The 14,837-nt window shown below is 45.5% G+C and overlaps 1 protein-coding gene across 1 annotated transcript in view; it reads left to right on the top strand.

Moving 5' to 3' along the window:
* Positions 1–7,109: 7,109 nt before the first annotated feature.
* Positions 7,110–14,837, top strand: part of ITIH5 (inter-alpha-trypsin inhibitor heavy chain 5) — a 74,975-nt gene continuing 67,247 nt past the window's right edge. The window contains exon 1 of the mRNA XM_032617534.1: positions 7,110–7,290. Coding sequence (XP_032473425.1) covers positions 7,201–7,290 — 90 coding nt within the window. The 5' untranslated portion in view covers positions 7,110–7,200. The remainder of the gene's footprint in view (positions 7,291–14,837) is intronic.

Consider the following 14,837-nt stretch of genomic DNA (forward strand, 5'->3'; position numbering starts at 1 on the left):
AGAGAGATAACTGTGGGCTAAAAACATTTTCAGCCATTGAAAGTCAATATTCTGCTTTTTCTTGGAAAATATTCACCCCCAGAGAGGTAAACACTTTGTCTAAGGTCTTATGACCAGGCAGGCTGGTGTGGTAGAAATTCCCAATGAAAGGCACACCGTGAAGAGCAGGCCATCCTGAGTCTTCCTTACTGAGTCAATAAATATTTCTCAAGCTTGGAGGACATCCTGGGGGCTGACGAAGCATACGAAGATGAACAGAACACAGAGCCTGCCCTCCGCTGGGTCTTGGTTTAGTAAGGAAGACAGACGTGTAAACAAAGAGATGAGGTCTCTACTAGAGGCGCAAATAGCACTCACCAACCTGATGAGTCAGTGGAATGCATTCCATGCAAAGCAAGGAAGAAAGACAGAACAAGGGAGTGTATAGGAAACCAGAGTCATTGAGTGTGGGGTGTGTGTGTGTGTGTGTGTGTATGTGTTTTGGGGCGTACAGGTCCCTCCCATGTGTGCTACTGAGGTTAGCATTAACCCAACAAGCCCAAGTGAGATCAAGTCTGATGTGAGAGAACCCTCAGGAGTCAGCTTTTCCATTATTATTGTTGTTTTTGTTGCAGCTACAATTTTAAATTAATTGATCAATTAAGCCCGAACAGGTAATATATGCACAGTGTTCAAAAGTAAAAAAATCAAATATTATGTGTAAAAACAAAATTCTTCCCTTCCTCTCCTGGATTCTGACCTGTTCCCACCCTCCCACCATTCTGCCTTCCCCAAACACGCTTCTTCTGTTTATGCTTCCTAGAATTTCTCTGTGCAAATACAAGGGATTATGAATATGCTTTCTGATCTTCTTCTTTTCTAACACTAAAGACGGCACACACTACACTTGCTCTTTTTTCTTAATTTTATAATATATTGGGTATCTTTTTATAGCAACACAGAGAAAGCTGCCTCATCCTTTCTTCCAGCTTCATGATATCATGTTATATTTAACCAGACTCCTGTTAATGAACGTTTGGATTCATTCCAGTTTCTGGGCATTACAAACAATGCTGTGATGAATAACCTCGTACCTACACCATTTTATACGTGAGCAGGTTTATTTGCATGATAAGTCCCCCAAAGTGGGACTGCTGGGTCAAAGAATAGATGGATGTCCAGCTCTGGTAGAGACTGCTGCCAGAGGGTTACGTTTCTTTGGCTTTTCATTGGTGGGCCTACCACGTAAATCTATAGAGAGCTCTACATATATGTAACTACAGACTGGCATCACAGTCACTTAGCCCAGATGAATCCTAGGTGGGGAGTCCACAGCGCGGGTGTCATTAAAAAGCATGTGTGTTCTTCTCAAGACTTGTCATTGCCAAGGAGGGGGTGGGTGGGGGAGGGGTGGATTGGGAGTTTGGGATTAGCAGATGCAAACTGTCATATATAGAATGGATAAACAACGAGGTCCTACTGTATAGCACAGGGAACTATATTCAATATCCTGTGATAAACCATAATGGAAAAGAATATGAAAAAGACTGTAAATATATGTATAACTGACTCACTTTGCTGTACAATAGAAATTAACACATTGTAAATCAACTATACTTCAATAAAATAAATTTTTTTTTTTTTTTTTTTTTTTTTGCGGTACGCGGGCCTCTCACTGTCATGGCCTCTCCCGTTGCGGAGCACAGGCTCCGGACGCGCAGGCTCAGTGGCCATGGCTCACGGGCCCAGCCGCTCCGCGGCATGTGGGATCTTCCCGGACCAGGGCATGAACGCGTGTCCCCTGCATCGGCAGATGGACTCTCAACCACTGCGTCACCAGGGAAGCCCTAAAATAAATTTTTTAAAAAGTACGTGTGCTCTTTCAAATGCATAATGCATCACATGAAATGTTTATTGAGCCTAATTTACACTGAGAGCTTTGGAGGCTGTGTAAATGTCTCTGTCAGATTCCTAAACAACATAACCTATCAATACAGCATGTGGCAATGAGCCATTTAATTTAACTTTAATGGTTTACTAAGAACAAGTTACTTGATTTACAACTGGTTGCTCACTTTTACCTGGCTGTACTGAAATGTCAAGTTGATTTGAAATTGTACTTTTTCCTTACATGAGGTTAGACCACAAGTTTATCAGGTAAAAATGTTATTTTTTAAAGTTTCATTAACATGAAAGGTTTATTCGAAAAAGCAAAAAATATATGTATTTAACTACTCATTTTATAGTATTAATAATGGCAGCAAGCACGGGTCACTGAAACAGTAATAATTTTTATAACATCTAGGTATACGGTACCGTTTGTGGAGGGTGTGGGCGGGATTTCAGAATCATCTGGGAGATTTCTCAAAGGGCAAGTTTTCCCCCCAACGCCTTCCTGAGGCTCTGGTTCACCACCTCCTCCACTGCACCACCCCTGGGGACATACTCTTCTCACCCAAGGACCCCCAGTGAGACACTATCACTAATAGGAGTGACAAAAACACCATCACTAATAGGAGTGACAAGGACAGTTCTTAAAAAAAATTAGCTTGATGAAAAAAATACACCATAACGCCTCCATTTATTTATCTCCTTTTGAAAGGGGCTGGAGAAAACGTTGTCACGAGCCTGCACTGGTCTGCAGGTTTGCCCTTGGGGACTACTGAGATCTCCTTTCCCACCTGTTAGCTCAGGTACATTCTACAGGTAACTCCCCAAACTTGGACCTTTCCCCCAGCATTCTGTGTTCTTTTCCCCTATGTCAAAGCCTTTTCCACTCTTGGACCTTCTCCTTCCCCTGTCTCCTTAATGCCCTGTCTTCTCCATCTGGCTTTCAAATCTGATTCACGCAAAGAGTAATTTCCACTTCCTCCCCGAAGCCTTTTCTAATTATTCTAGACCACAATCACAATCTCACCCTCCTCTCCACTTAGCATCTCACCACTGAGCTCAAATTATGTTGTCTGTTAGTTCCACCTTCATATCTAAATGGTAAATTCTTCCAGGTTGTGGACCGTGTCTAAAATCCCTGTTATAACACAGCTAGCACAGGGCATCATAAAGCCAGAAACACATTCTTTCAACCATCCATCAAACGCACTGCATGTCGACTCTATTCCAGGCAGACTGCGAATATAAAAATGAGCATGAGACAATCCTTGCCCATGAGCAAATCAAGTCTAATCAGGGTCTCAAATCTCTAAGCAGATAATTAAAATAAAATATGATGTGTTACACTTTGTGAATAGTTGATAAATTTAGCAAATCATCAATCAGAAGAAATTGGAAAACTGTATACTCTGCTTCCAGTTTCACAAATCTTCTGTCTGGGTAAAACTCACTGTCTGTAAACTAGGTGAACAGTGGGTATAACGAGACTCCCAAGATATCAAGGGCTCCTGAGAAACCGTGGAGCCAAGGCCAAAATGAATCCGTTTCCTCCCCAGTCGTTTTGATTAAAAAAAAAAAGGCAAGTTGTAAGAAACTGTCAGGATTATGCAAAGTTGTCAGGGGTCCAGGAGAAACACAAGGCCATGTAAGTAGATAAAAAGGTGAGACCAGGGAGGTGAGAAAGAGCTGGCCCAGAAGAGAACAGTAGCCTTGCAAACACTCAGAAAGGAACACAGACAAGGGAGGGACTGATGCGGGGGCCGGAGGAAGGGCTTGAATCTCAGAGCAGCTGGATAGAGGGACCAGGGGGTGACCCTCGGGGGTAAATTCAAGGGAGAAGAAAAGAAACCAAATGGACAGCCTGCCTTCCCTCTTCAGTCTCTGCCCTGGCTACGCTAGCTGGGCCCATCAATTGGTGGTCTCAAGTGGGGGACCAGGGGAAAGCCCCTAACTCTAATGAGTCTGATTCTAAAATTCTGGAATCCCTGGCCCATCCTTCAGTTACACAGGGGAGCCATTTCCTGGCAAGAGCCGGCACGGGGGCCTCTCTGACCGGCAGCTCCTCTTCGTTCTTGCACTATGAAGCCCTTGCTGCTGAGCCCTGGACCCAGATTCTGCCAATGAGCACCCGGGTCCTGGCTGGAGATTTGTGCCTAACTGGACTGTGGGCCTGGTAAGCCCATGACGTGTCTCCTTGGAAAAGTCAGGATGGGGTTTTGGCTTTGAGGTTCTAGAAGCTTTGTGGTCTCAAACTGCAAAGTCAGCAACTCCTGGCATCAAAGGACACATGCACGGGGATACCTCAGCCCCTTTTGGGGGAGGACAGTTAATTTTTTTCATCCATATTTATAAGGTCAATATAAATCACTGTGTATGCTTATCAAGAGTTTTGTAAATCTTTCACAGGGTTCTTTTGGTTTTTTTGTGGGTTTTTTGGGCAGCTAGTCATGTGGGATCTTAGCTCTCCGACCAGGGATCTAACCTGCACCCCCTGCATTGGAAGGTAAAGTCTTAAACACTGGACCGCCAGGGAAGTCTCACTGTGTTTTATTTGTATCACACTACCTAGTTTTTAAAGATCATCCCTATCTGGTCGTGCAGATGCTCTGACATCACACAGAAGCCTAGGCTATTACAGTCTGCAAATACTAGGAAGTTTAGAAACTCTCTCAAGTCACGTAGCTAGAAAGTGAATACAGCCCAGGCCTCCTCTGCCTCAGCACAGCCAGCTTGGCGGCAGGGGTGGGGGGCACCCTTAGGCCTCCAGTCTCCTAATTCCATTCACGGAATGCTTCTCCAATGCTAACTATACCCTCAGCACAGTGCTACAAGCGGAAGATGCTTGCCCTCAGGGAAGGTGGGATACATTTGGTCAAAGGGGCCACAAAACAATGTAACAACCACTAGCACCACAGCCTAGAGTACAATTGGAGAGTCCTACCAGATGAAGAAAATAAAACTCTTCTCTTGACTGTTTGACCTCTGCTGAAACCAGTTGGGGCAAATTGGGACAAAGAGCAGATATAAGGTCAAAAATAGAGTCCAGTAGGAGAGGGATGGTAGAAAGACAAAGACCGGGTCCCAGTCCTGTTGGAGGATTGATGGAAATAACAGTAGCTGTTACTGTTTCCTTTCAAATAACCTGGCTTTGTCCAAATTCAACTTTCAGTTCACCAGTAGGTATTTCCCTTTGGCGGCGAGGAGGTGTGAGGGGGGCAATAGGCAAACCTTGATTCCAGATTTGGGGCTCTCCTCCTTAGTTTTAAAATGAGGAGGGGGGTAGGCAGGCTTTGTATGCTGCAAAGTTTCTAAGTGCGCCTGGGATACATCTGTAACTCACGGTTAGTAAAGAACTAAAAATAAAAATCCTTTGACTTCCTTCTCCTTTACCAGTGTTTTTGTTGCAGAAACCCAGCTGGACCAGCTACTGTCACTTCATGTTGGTGGCATTTTTAAAAATTAGTCAGTGGTTGGGCTATTAAATGTTCAACTGCTAATGACAATGATCTTCCTTTCATTTATTTCACCATAGCCACATTTCCCCCCTCTTAATGTCTTTGTTTAAACAATCAGCATTTCAACAAGAGTAAATAAAATATTTAAAAAAGAGATATCACCATAAGCTAACCCACCACTGTTTTCATTTTTCCCTGCTTCTGATGTCCATGCATATGTATTTTTACCTAATTACACTCATACTCTCGATACATCATGTGATCTGACTTTTTCCTTTAGATTATGCTGTAAACATTTTCCCTGTTTCCATAGACCTCGTGATTATTATTTAATAGCTGCATAACATTCCACAGGATGGACGTTCCATCATTTGAGTTAACCATTTCCCTGTTCTTGGCCACTGAGATTGATGCCAACTTCTATTACTCAGTGTATTGATTTAGATGCAATTTTTACAGACATAAAAAATGTCTTTGAGGTGCTTGTCTTTTGGAAGAGGAAACAAACAGCTCCAGCTCATTGTGTGTCTACCAGGTACAAAGATGGAGCCCAGGGCTTCCCTGGTGGCGCAGTGGTTGAGAGTCCGCCTGCCGATGCAGGGGACACGGGTTCGTGCCCCGGTCCGGGAGGTTCCCACATGCCGCAGAGCGGCTGGGCCCATGAGCCATGGCCACTGAGCCTGCGCGTCCGGAGCCTGTGCTCCGCAACGGGAGAGGCCGCAACAGTGAGAGGCCCGCGTATCGCAAAAAAAAAAAAAAAAAAAAAAAAAGATGGAGCCCAGACTCTAAAAGGCCAGTCAGTGGGTGAGTGGTTGCCAGATAATTATTCTATGTATGACAGGACAGAAACATCACCGATAGTTTGTAACTATGATAACAATGACATTCACTTTCATGATTAACAACCAAAAAATAAGAAATACTACGACATGGTGCCAATCCTAGCTTCCTCTTTTCTGTTCCTTTATGCCAGAGCCACATAAAACGGGACCACGTTGCTAATGCCATTCTGCATTAGACTACAAATTAGCACCCCTTCATTGGGCCTGTGAGCTTCAGAGTTGGACGCCAAGGGGAATGCGCTGTTCTCTCAGAAGAAGGCAGAAGGTCTCTTGTTGCCTTTAGGCTGGCAGGTGGGGGAATGGTGGTGGTACACACAGTAGGTGAGGGGGTGGTATATATTAGCAGTGGGAGGGTGGTACATATGAGGGGTATATATAGCAGGTGAACGGGTGGGCTGTGTACCGAGGGTCAGGCTGGCCCTTACCGTGTTCTCCTGCGACAGGAATGAAGTGAGTCCATGAAGAGGCGGGAGAGGAAGAGAGGGTCGGTCGGGGTCTTGGAGGTGGAGGGAGGTGCCATAGGCGCTGGGTGTAGAAGGGAGGCAAAGAAGCCGAGGGAGGGGCGGGGCTTATGGGTGGAGGGGAAGGGGACAAGGGAGGGGGTGTGAGCTGTGCGCTCTGGGCGGGGTGGGGGGGGTAACCGGCGTGGGTGCAGCAGCGCGGGGCAGGACGGGGGCGGGTCTCGCGGGAGTGCTGGGCCGGAGGCGGGGGTCTCGCGGAAGTGCAGGGTCTGAGGGGCGAGAGGGAGGGACCGAAGGGCGCGGGGGCGGGGCCGGAGGTCGCGGAGGCGGGGCCGGGGAGGGGTGCGCGGGCGCGGGCGGGAGGTGCGCGGTGGGGCGGTGTCTGTGGTGGTGAGGGGCCGGGGCGGGGCGTGCGGGGGGCGGGGCCTGTGGGGCGCGGGGGCGGGGCAAGAGGGCGCGGTGGCGGGGCCGCGCGCGTTCGCAGCCGCGAGCCCAGCGCTGCACCTCGCGCTGTACCCCGCGCTGTACCCCGCACGTCCCGCCGCGTCCCAGTGCCACCGCCCCGGCCCCGCCATGCTCCCGCTGCTCGGGCTGTGCTTGGCCCTGCCGTTCTGCGCGGGGTCGTTGGAAGAGGTGCAGAGCTGGGGGGACACTTCGGAGCAAGTAAGTGGAGTTCGGGGGTGCCCAAGGCGGGCCCCAGACGCGGGCTGCCGCCCTTTCCCACCGCCTCCTTCGGGTGCGTAGCTGCCGGACGGGATCCTGGACGCGAGAGAGGGAGGGTTCACCCCCATCTCCTGTCACATCGTCCCTCCACCTCCTCTCTGTCCCCAGCCTTCTGCTCAGGAACTTCCCCATCTACTGGTCCCTCGAGGAGAGCGTCTGGCTGGCGAAGTTTCTTGCAGAATTGTGTCTGCCACTTCAAAGTCCTGCAGAACCAAATCTCCTTGGCTCCTGTTACCTGCGCGGGTTTCTGCTAGTTTTTTGTTGTTCATTTCTGAGCCAGAGTCCCACGTTAACTACAGGATTCTTTAAGACTCGTGTGTGGGGTAGTGTGTTGTTGCTGTCGGTTCCTAGTTGTTCCAGAGAGAAAGCACATATAGGAAAAGTTCCAAACTCCAGGAAGCCTCTGCTTTTCCCATCTGAAAACCGGGAGAACACGACTTTCCATCAGGTTCATATCAATGCTTTAGCAGTTTAAAGGTGGCCAGATGATGGGCAGAGGATCAAGAACCAAAGGGTCTCAGTTACCCTGCTTAATATTCTGTGTATCTGCAGGGTTTTTAAAATGGCTTAACCTCACAGGTGAATGAAACCTGCAAATATGAAATCTCAGTACAATGCCCCATGGATAGGAAAGCTCTTTGAAGAGTATAAAACAGGTTGGAACAGTTTTCAAAGTACAGACCTTATAGGGAGAAATGGCTCTGTCCTGATTAAAGTAGACAGTGCATTTCTAAAGTAGACAGTGCATTTCTATGTCTCCTGGTGCTGTTTACACACACGTATTTAAATTGTTCAGCTGATAGCATGCTTTCACAGGATGGGAAGAAGAGATAAGCAAGTATACTTTGTGTCCCCTTTCCCAGCACCTTGGTTTGAAGAGCAGATCTGGAAAACAGAATCTACCTAAACATCCCATAGTTACTTTCATGTTGACACTCCCTCAAGGATGTGCTTATCTGTGAAATGGAAGAAACGGTCATTCTCTTGTAGGACTATCAGGAGGAATAACCCATAAAAATTCCAGGAGGCTGTTCGGTGGAGGAGAAACATGCAGGCTTCGGATCCAGAGAGAAAGGCTGGTCTCTCCTTTGCCCTTTACAGCTGTGTGGTCTGGACAAGCTGCTTACCTTCTCTGAGCCTTCCTTTACTGTCCATCACAGCACGGAACACACCTCCTCTTGAGCATACTTGTAAGGATCCAGCTGCTAGTTTATGTAAAGGACCTGGTATACAGTGGGTGCTCAAGAAATGGTAGCTGTTTTGGTCAGTGGTTAAGGGCATAGACTTGGTGCCTGGGCTCGATTCCTGATTCTGGCACTTACCAGCTCTGTGACGCTGAGCAAGGTCCTGGGTGCTTCAATCTCCAATTCTGTGAAAAGTGGGAGAGAACAGGGTGATGAGGATTGGATAGTTAATACACCTAAGGTGCTGGGAACGGTGTCAGCACTTAATGTTGGTGGCTGCTGTCAGGCTTGGGCAGCTGAAATGCTGAGGGTAGGAATTTAGGGTAAAGATCCTAAAATTTTTTTAGGGGGCGGAGGGAGAAGAATGTGGGAAGCACTGAAACAAAGATTCTGTTTATGAGCTGGGAGGAGGGATTAAAGCTCTGACATCTGCAAGTCCAAGTAGGCTGAACACTGAACTTCCCTGAATAGAAGAACACAGGTTTAGCCCATTTTAGTGACTTCATGCAGTCGTCAACTCACGGCACTATTTACTCATCTGGAAAATGACTAAATCAGAAAAGACTCCAAATATAACATTTTGTGAAAATTTGCGATTTTACCTTTTTATACTCTATTAAAAAAATCTGTGTGTGTGTATGAGATGTAGGATTTGAGAGCACAGGCTCCAGAACCAGACTTCCTGGGTTTGAATCCTGGCTCTGCACTTACTGGGGAGTTAATTAACATCTATGAGCCCCTATTTACCCATCTTGAGAATGGGGATGTTGAGATTACTTAATTAAAAGGATTTTGAAGATTAAAATAGTTAATAGACTTAGAACTTAGAATGGTGCCTGGCAATGCAGTTAGTGCTTTGGTCTCAATAATTATGGTCTTCAAAATTATATGTGGACAAGTTTTTAAATTTTTATTTTTTATTGAAGTATAGTTGAATTACAGTGTGTTAATTTCTGCTGTATAGCAAAGTGATTCAGTTATACATATATATATTTACATTCTTTTTCATATTCTTTTCCATTCTGGTTTATCACAGGATATTGAATATACTTCCCTGTGCTACACAGTAGGACCTTGTTATTTATCCTTTCTGTATATAATAGTTGGCATCTGCTAATCCCTAACTCCCAATCCAAACCTCTCCCACCATCCCTCCCCCTTGGCGACCACCAGTCTATTCTCTATGTCCCTGATTCTCTTCTGTTTCATAGATAGGTTCATTTATGTCCAGTTTTAAATTCCACATATAAGTGATATCATATGGTATTTGGTGAACAATGTTTAAATGTCAATGAATATGTTAATTTTAATGTACCTGAACTTGCCTATTAGCTTGTGTTGCAGCTTGCCTATTAGCTTGTTATATACCTTTAACTGAAAATATTAATAATAATATCCTAGATTCAAGTCCCTTCCTCCCTCTCCACCTCATCTGTAAACAGTGTTACCCGTAGTGTAATAAACCCACTATCTGCAGTGGTTTTCAAACTTCATCTTGCAGAAGGACACTCAGGGGGCTCTTTAAACATTCAGATTCCTATGCCCCACCCCCATCAATTTCCATCCACTAGGTTTGGGTGGGACCCAGATGATCCTGATGCAGGTGATGCATGGACCACACTTAGACTAATTCAGCTTTGAAAGAATCTTTCAGGAAATCAATATTAAAAAGCAAGACTCTTGTATAATATCAGCCTGCTTTCAAATTGATATGGTTTCTTTTTTTTTTTTTAATATTTATTTATTTATTTTTGGTTGTGCCATGCCTTCATTGTGGCTCGCGGGCTTCTCTGTAGTTGTGGCATGCGGGCTCGCGGGCTTAGTTGCCCAGCGGCATGTGGGGTCTTGGTTCCCCGACCAGGAATCGAACCTGCGTCCTGTGCATTGGAAGGCAATTCTTAACCGCTGGACCACCAGGGAAGTCCCTCAAACTGACATGGTTTCTTTAACTAAGGATGGAGCTGCATTCCCATTATTACAAAAGCAGTTTTTAATTTACAGAATAATAGTAGGCATCAAGTGTTGAGTGTCAGGGAGAGTTTGCTAGGAGCTCTATGTAGAAATAATAAGAAGCACTAAAGTATATGGTTAAGAGCACCCCAAGTGGAACCAGACTGCCTGGGTTCAAATCTGGATCCCACCACTTACTGGCTGTGTGTACTTGGGCAAGTAACTTAACCCCTCTGGGTCTCCGTTTCCTCACCTGCAAGATGGCGTTGTTAATGGTTCCTACTTCATAGGCAGGGGTGGATCTAAGTTTTGAGAGAGGAGTCAAGTTTATATAATGGGCAAAGCCCTCTCAAAGAAAAATGCTAAATGCTAAAAGTGCTAAAATAAACATTTATTTAGAAGGATAAATAAATCACAGCAAATGACACATTTTGACAAACACTACGAATACCGCCGTTTGTTAAGGGACCGTGCAAGTGAAGGATCCTGACGCTTACCTTTTATTAGCTTCTAAACAATAATAAACTATTAAATAAAAAGTAACAAACCCACTTCTGCTCCTGTTTGTTGGGAGGATAAAATGAGATGATTCAGGCACAGCACTTACATATAGTAAGCACTCAGGTCCTATTAGCTATTTGGGTTATTTATGCACAGCCTGGTTGAATCTCTGCCACTGCAAGGAAGGCCTCAGCTAGCTTATGCTCCAGGGGAACTATGGAAGTCCACCCAGGGGAAGTGATGCACGCAAGTGATATTTCAGAGCCTAGATTAGAACCCAGGAGTGCTGAATGCCAAGCTGGGCTCTCAATGACGCCTCCAAAGACCGCCACTTTCATATTTACAATGTAACGTAATTTGTTTAAACACGATTTTAATTTGTAGCTCCTGGCACATAGATTGTGTTCAGCATAGGCTTCTGGTACCGCACGCACAGTGGTGATACATTTCTAATTCCCTGAATCGAGCATTTCTGCGGTTTTAAGTTTTATAGTCTCTCACTCAGAACCTTTGCATTTGGGAAAACAAAGAAAATCAAGACCAGTTTTTTTTTTTTTTTTCTTAACGCTTTGAAAAGGAAAGTCACGGAAAGATTCTGTGAGCTCCAGACCACTCGATAATGTCTCTTTTATGTGCACGGGTGTGATCGTTGCAATGGAGTCCTAAGGCTGGATGGGGAAGAAGGGTATTAACGGGAGAGATTCCAGAGATTTACTCACTCCCGAACCAGAGCCAGCCATATCTGGTTTCTTTGACGGGGAGGTGGGGAGAAGGATGGGGGAGTCCTGCGAGCTGGGCGATGAGTCGTATGTGACTTCGTGTTCCTAACTAACGTTCTCCTAAAGTCCTGGATGCGCTAACATAAAGCAGCCGTGCCCATGGTGCTGTCAGAGGTCCAGCTGGAGGTCCTGTAAGCTTTCTGTATCTAAGGAGCAGAGGGTCCGTTTAGGAAAATGGGGCCATAGGTTGGAGACCTGAGCTTTCTTTGTGGGGTTGGGGGGTGGTCCCACCCTCCTCATTATCTTCCCACAAGCCAGATCCATTTCCCTTGTTTCTCACAGGTTAAAAGAAACAAGGTGACTTGCCTAAGGATAGTTGGTTTGGGTTTTGTTTTTGTTTTTCCAGCTGCCTGGAAAATTGTTTGGAATTTCAGCCCCCAGAAGAAGTTTCTTCTTCCATTGCTGAGGTTATGGGCCCCCCAGATGGCAAAAGGTTCATAGCAGGACAACCTGCAGCAACATTTCTCCAAAGGAAGAGAACTTTTGAGAATTACCCAGATGGGATCCTCCCAGACTAACTGTCCTCGGTCCAGGTGATGGGTGGCAGCTCCCGTGCTTTGCAGCCTGTAGCCCTGGGTTTGGTGTCAGGTCCTGTATCAGATCTCTGAGGCAGCAGACTCCTGGGTTCCTGGCTCTTGGTTTCAGGTTTTCAGAATGCCCTTAGAAGATGGAGCCCAGCGGGTAGATACATTTCTGGCACAGAGCCCGCCAGGAACTCATGTCTTCAGCCGTTTGATGGTGTGTGGCTGAGGCTGGCCTAAGTACAGCCTGAGGGCATGAACCCTGCCTTTCTGTCCCTCTTTCAGTGCACCCGGGTCATTAAAGCATCCATCCGTAATGGGCATGTGTGTGTTTGTTCTACGTATTCACAATATCCCTCACCCTGGGTGGAATTAGGGTTCACTCCTCTTCTCTTTTCCTGTGCTCTTTCCCATCTGTGGATTTTCTGGAATGCTTTCATGGTGCTTCTCTTCTCTCCCAATCCTGTTCCAACACTGTGATCGATCCTGGCGGGAAAATACCATCTCTGTTATCCAAATTACGAACATGAAGCAGTGCCTGCTGTTTTCTACCTCTGGTTGGACTGTCCGATGATGGAGTAGATGGAGATTCCAATCCCCCAGCTCTGGTAGTGTTACCGCTACATTCTTTGTGCAGAGGCAGTCTTCAGCCACCCTTGCACATCCTGGTAGGGAATGCTGCTTGGTCCATGTGAGATAAAGAGGCAGATTCTGAGCTTTTTCTCAGCACACTTCCCGTATTGAACTGGATGCTCTGTAAATTTCCCTTCCCCTTTCATTCCACTCCAACAAACATCCTACACAACTACTTCTAGCCATCCCTCCATCGTAAAGCCTCTCACGGTCATCTGAGAACATAGTGAACTCTTCTTTTTTCCATTTCCTTTGTAAAACTTACCTCGTCTACTAAGTGTTCCTGAGTGTATTTCTTTCAGGTTAGGTAGTATGGTCCTTGATGGCAAAGGTCATGGCTGGTATTTCACAGTAAACACTGTGGTCTGGACATCCGTTCTGATGCTGGAGAAGCAAGCTCAGCTCAGTAGGAGCAAAGAATCCTATTTGAGCCATCTCTTAAGTCTATTATCTGGTGGTCCATGCTCTGAGATTACTATTCATGGCAGCCCTTGACATTAAGCTGGAGTCGGTTACTTACCTGTCCTTAACCCACACTCCCAGGTTCTTACAAGGCAAGGGGAAAACTCTCAAACAATAAAAGGGATCAGGAATTCCTAACTAAAAACAATGAAGATGACTGCTGTCATTTCCACTTCTAATCCTAGCTGGCACCAGGAAGTTTTGATTCTGGTTCAGTCTGAGTCTAAATTTGGACTGAAGTGTAGCCATCGTGATCCCCTGAGAGGCCAGTCATCTCAAAAATGAGAAACCAGCCTCTCTTGTTCTCCTTAATGCTTGTTTATTTTCTTGGAAAACCTATTTTACAAAGGAGGAGACTTCAAAGAAATACTTTAGATCAACCGGAGAACATAATACCTGTGCAGGCCTGAGCTTCCCTTCTGACCATGGCTATCTTAAGTGGTCCTCAGCCTATTCCACAATTCTAGGAAGGGAGAGGCCTGAGCTGAGCCTGCAGACCCGATGGAGACCTTGCCCAGGAAACTTATTCTGGCTTTCCTTGGACGGTCCCAATCATCCCATGTCATTTTAGAAATAGAAACCAGTGTCCTCCTAGTCATTGTTTGGTTCTCATACGGAGCCAGGGCCGATGTCAACCTAAAACCCTGTACTAATTCTTTCTATTCCATGTTCCGTAGAATAGGAGACTCTGTAATGGCTTATAGTGGTAATTTACAGTAGCGTTATCTATTTTCAGGAGGGATCAGGGAGAGGATAGTGGTTAAACCAGTTTCTGTTATACTTTGAGTTTACAAAATGGAAATATCTTTATTGTTTTTTTTCCTATTTGGAAATGATACACAGTAATTTGTCCAAAACTGAGGTAGTACAAAAAAGTTTAAAGAAGAAGAATTTAATCGCTCAAAGGTAACAGCCATTAGCATTTTGGGCACATTCTACACACGTAGACACTTATAAAAATGAGATCATGTTAAAGATAGCGTTTTGCTACCTGATTTAATCACTTAAAATATGTCTGAATGTATAAGTGAGAACAGGCCAGTCTGTACTGGGGTAACAACCCCCAAATCTCAGTGACTTAAATGACAAACATTTATTTCTTGCTGTATGACTTGTCCATCTTGGATTGTCGGTGCAGCAAGTGTGATCTTGGGCTTGGTGGAGCAGTGACCATATCAAACGTTGCTAATTACTGTGCCGGTGAGAAAAGGCAGTTCTGGAGGACCTCACACCTGCGATCAAATCCTCAGCGCAGAAGTGACAGATGCCACTTACATTCATAACTTATTGGCCAGAGCCAGTCCCGTGGCTCTGTCTTCCCACAAGAGGGCCAGGAAATGCAATCCTTCTGACAGAGAGTTGGAGAAATATTTGGTGAACAGCACAGAAGTCCAGTAAAATTAACATTGATGTCAGTAAATATAGGCCCATAATATTATTTCCAATAGCTATATTCT

This window comes from Phocoena sinus, chromosome 2 (genome assembly GCF_008692025.1).
Source record: "Phocoena sinus isolate mPhoSin1 chromosome 2, mPhoSin1.pri, whole genome shotgun sequence".
NCBI lineage: Eukaryota > Metazoa > Chordata > Mammalia > Artiodactyla > Phocoenidae > Phocoena > Phocoena sinus.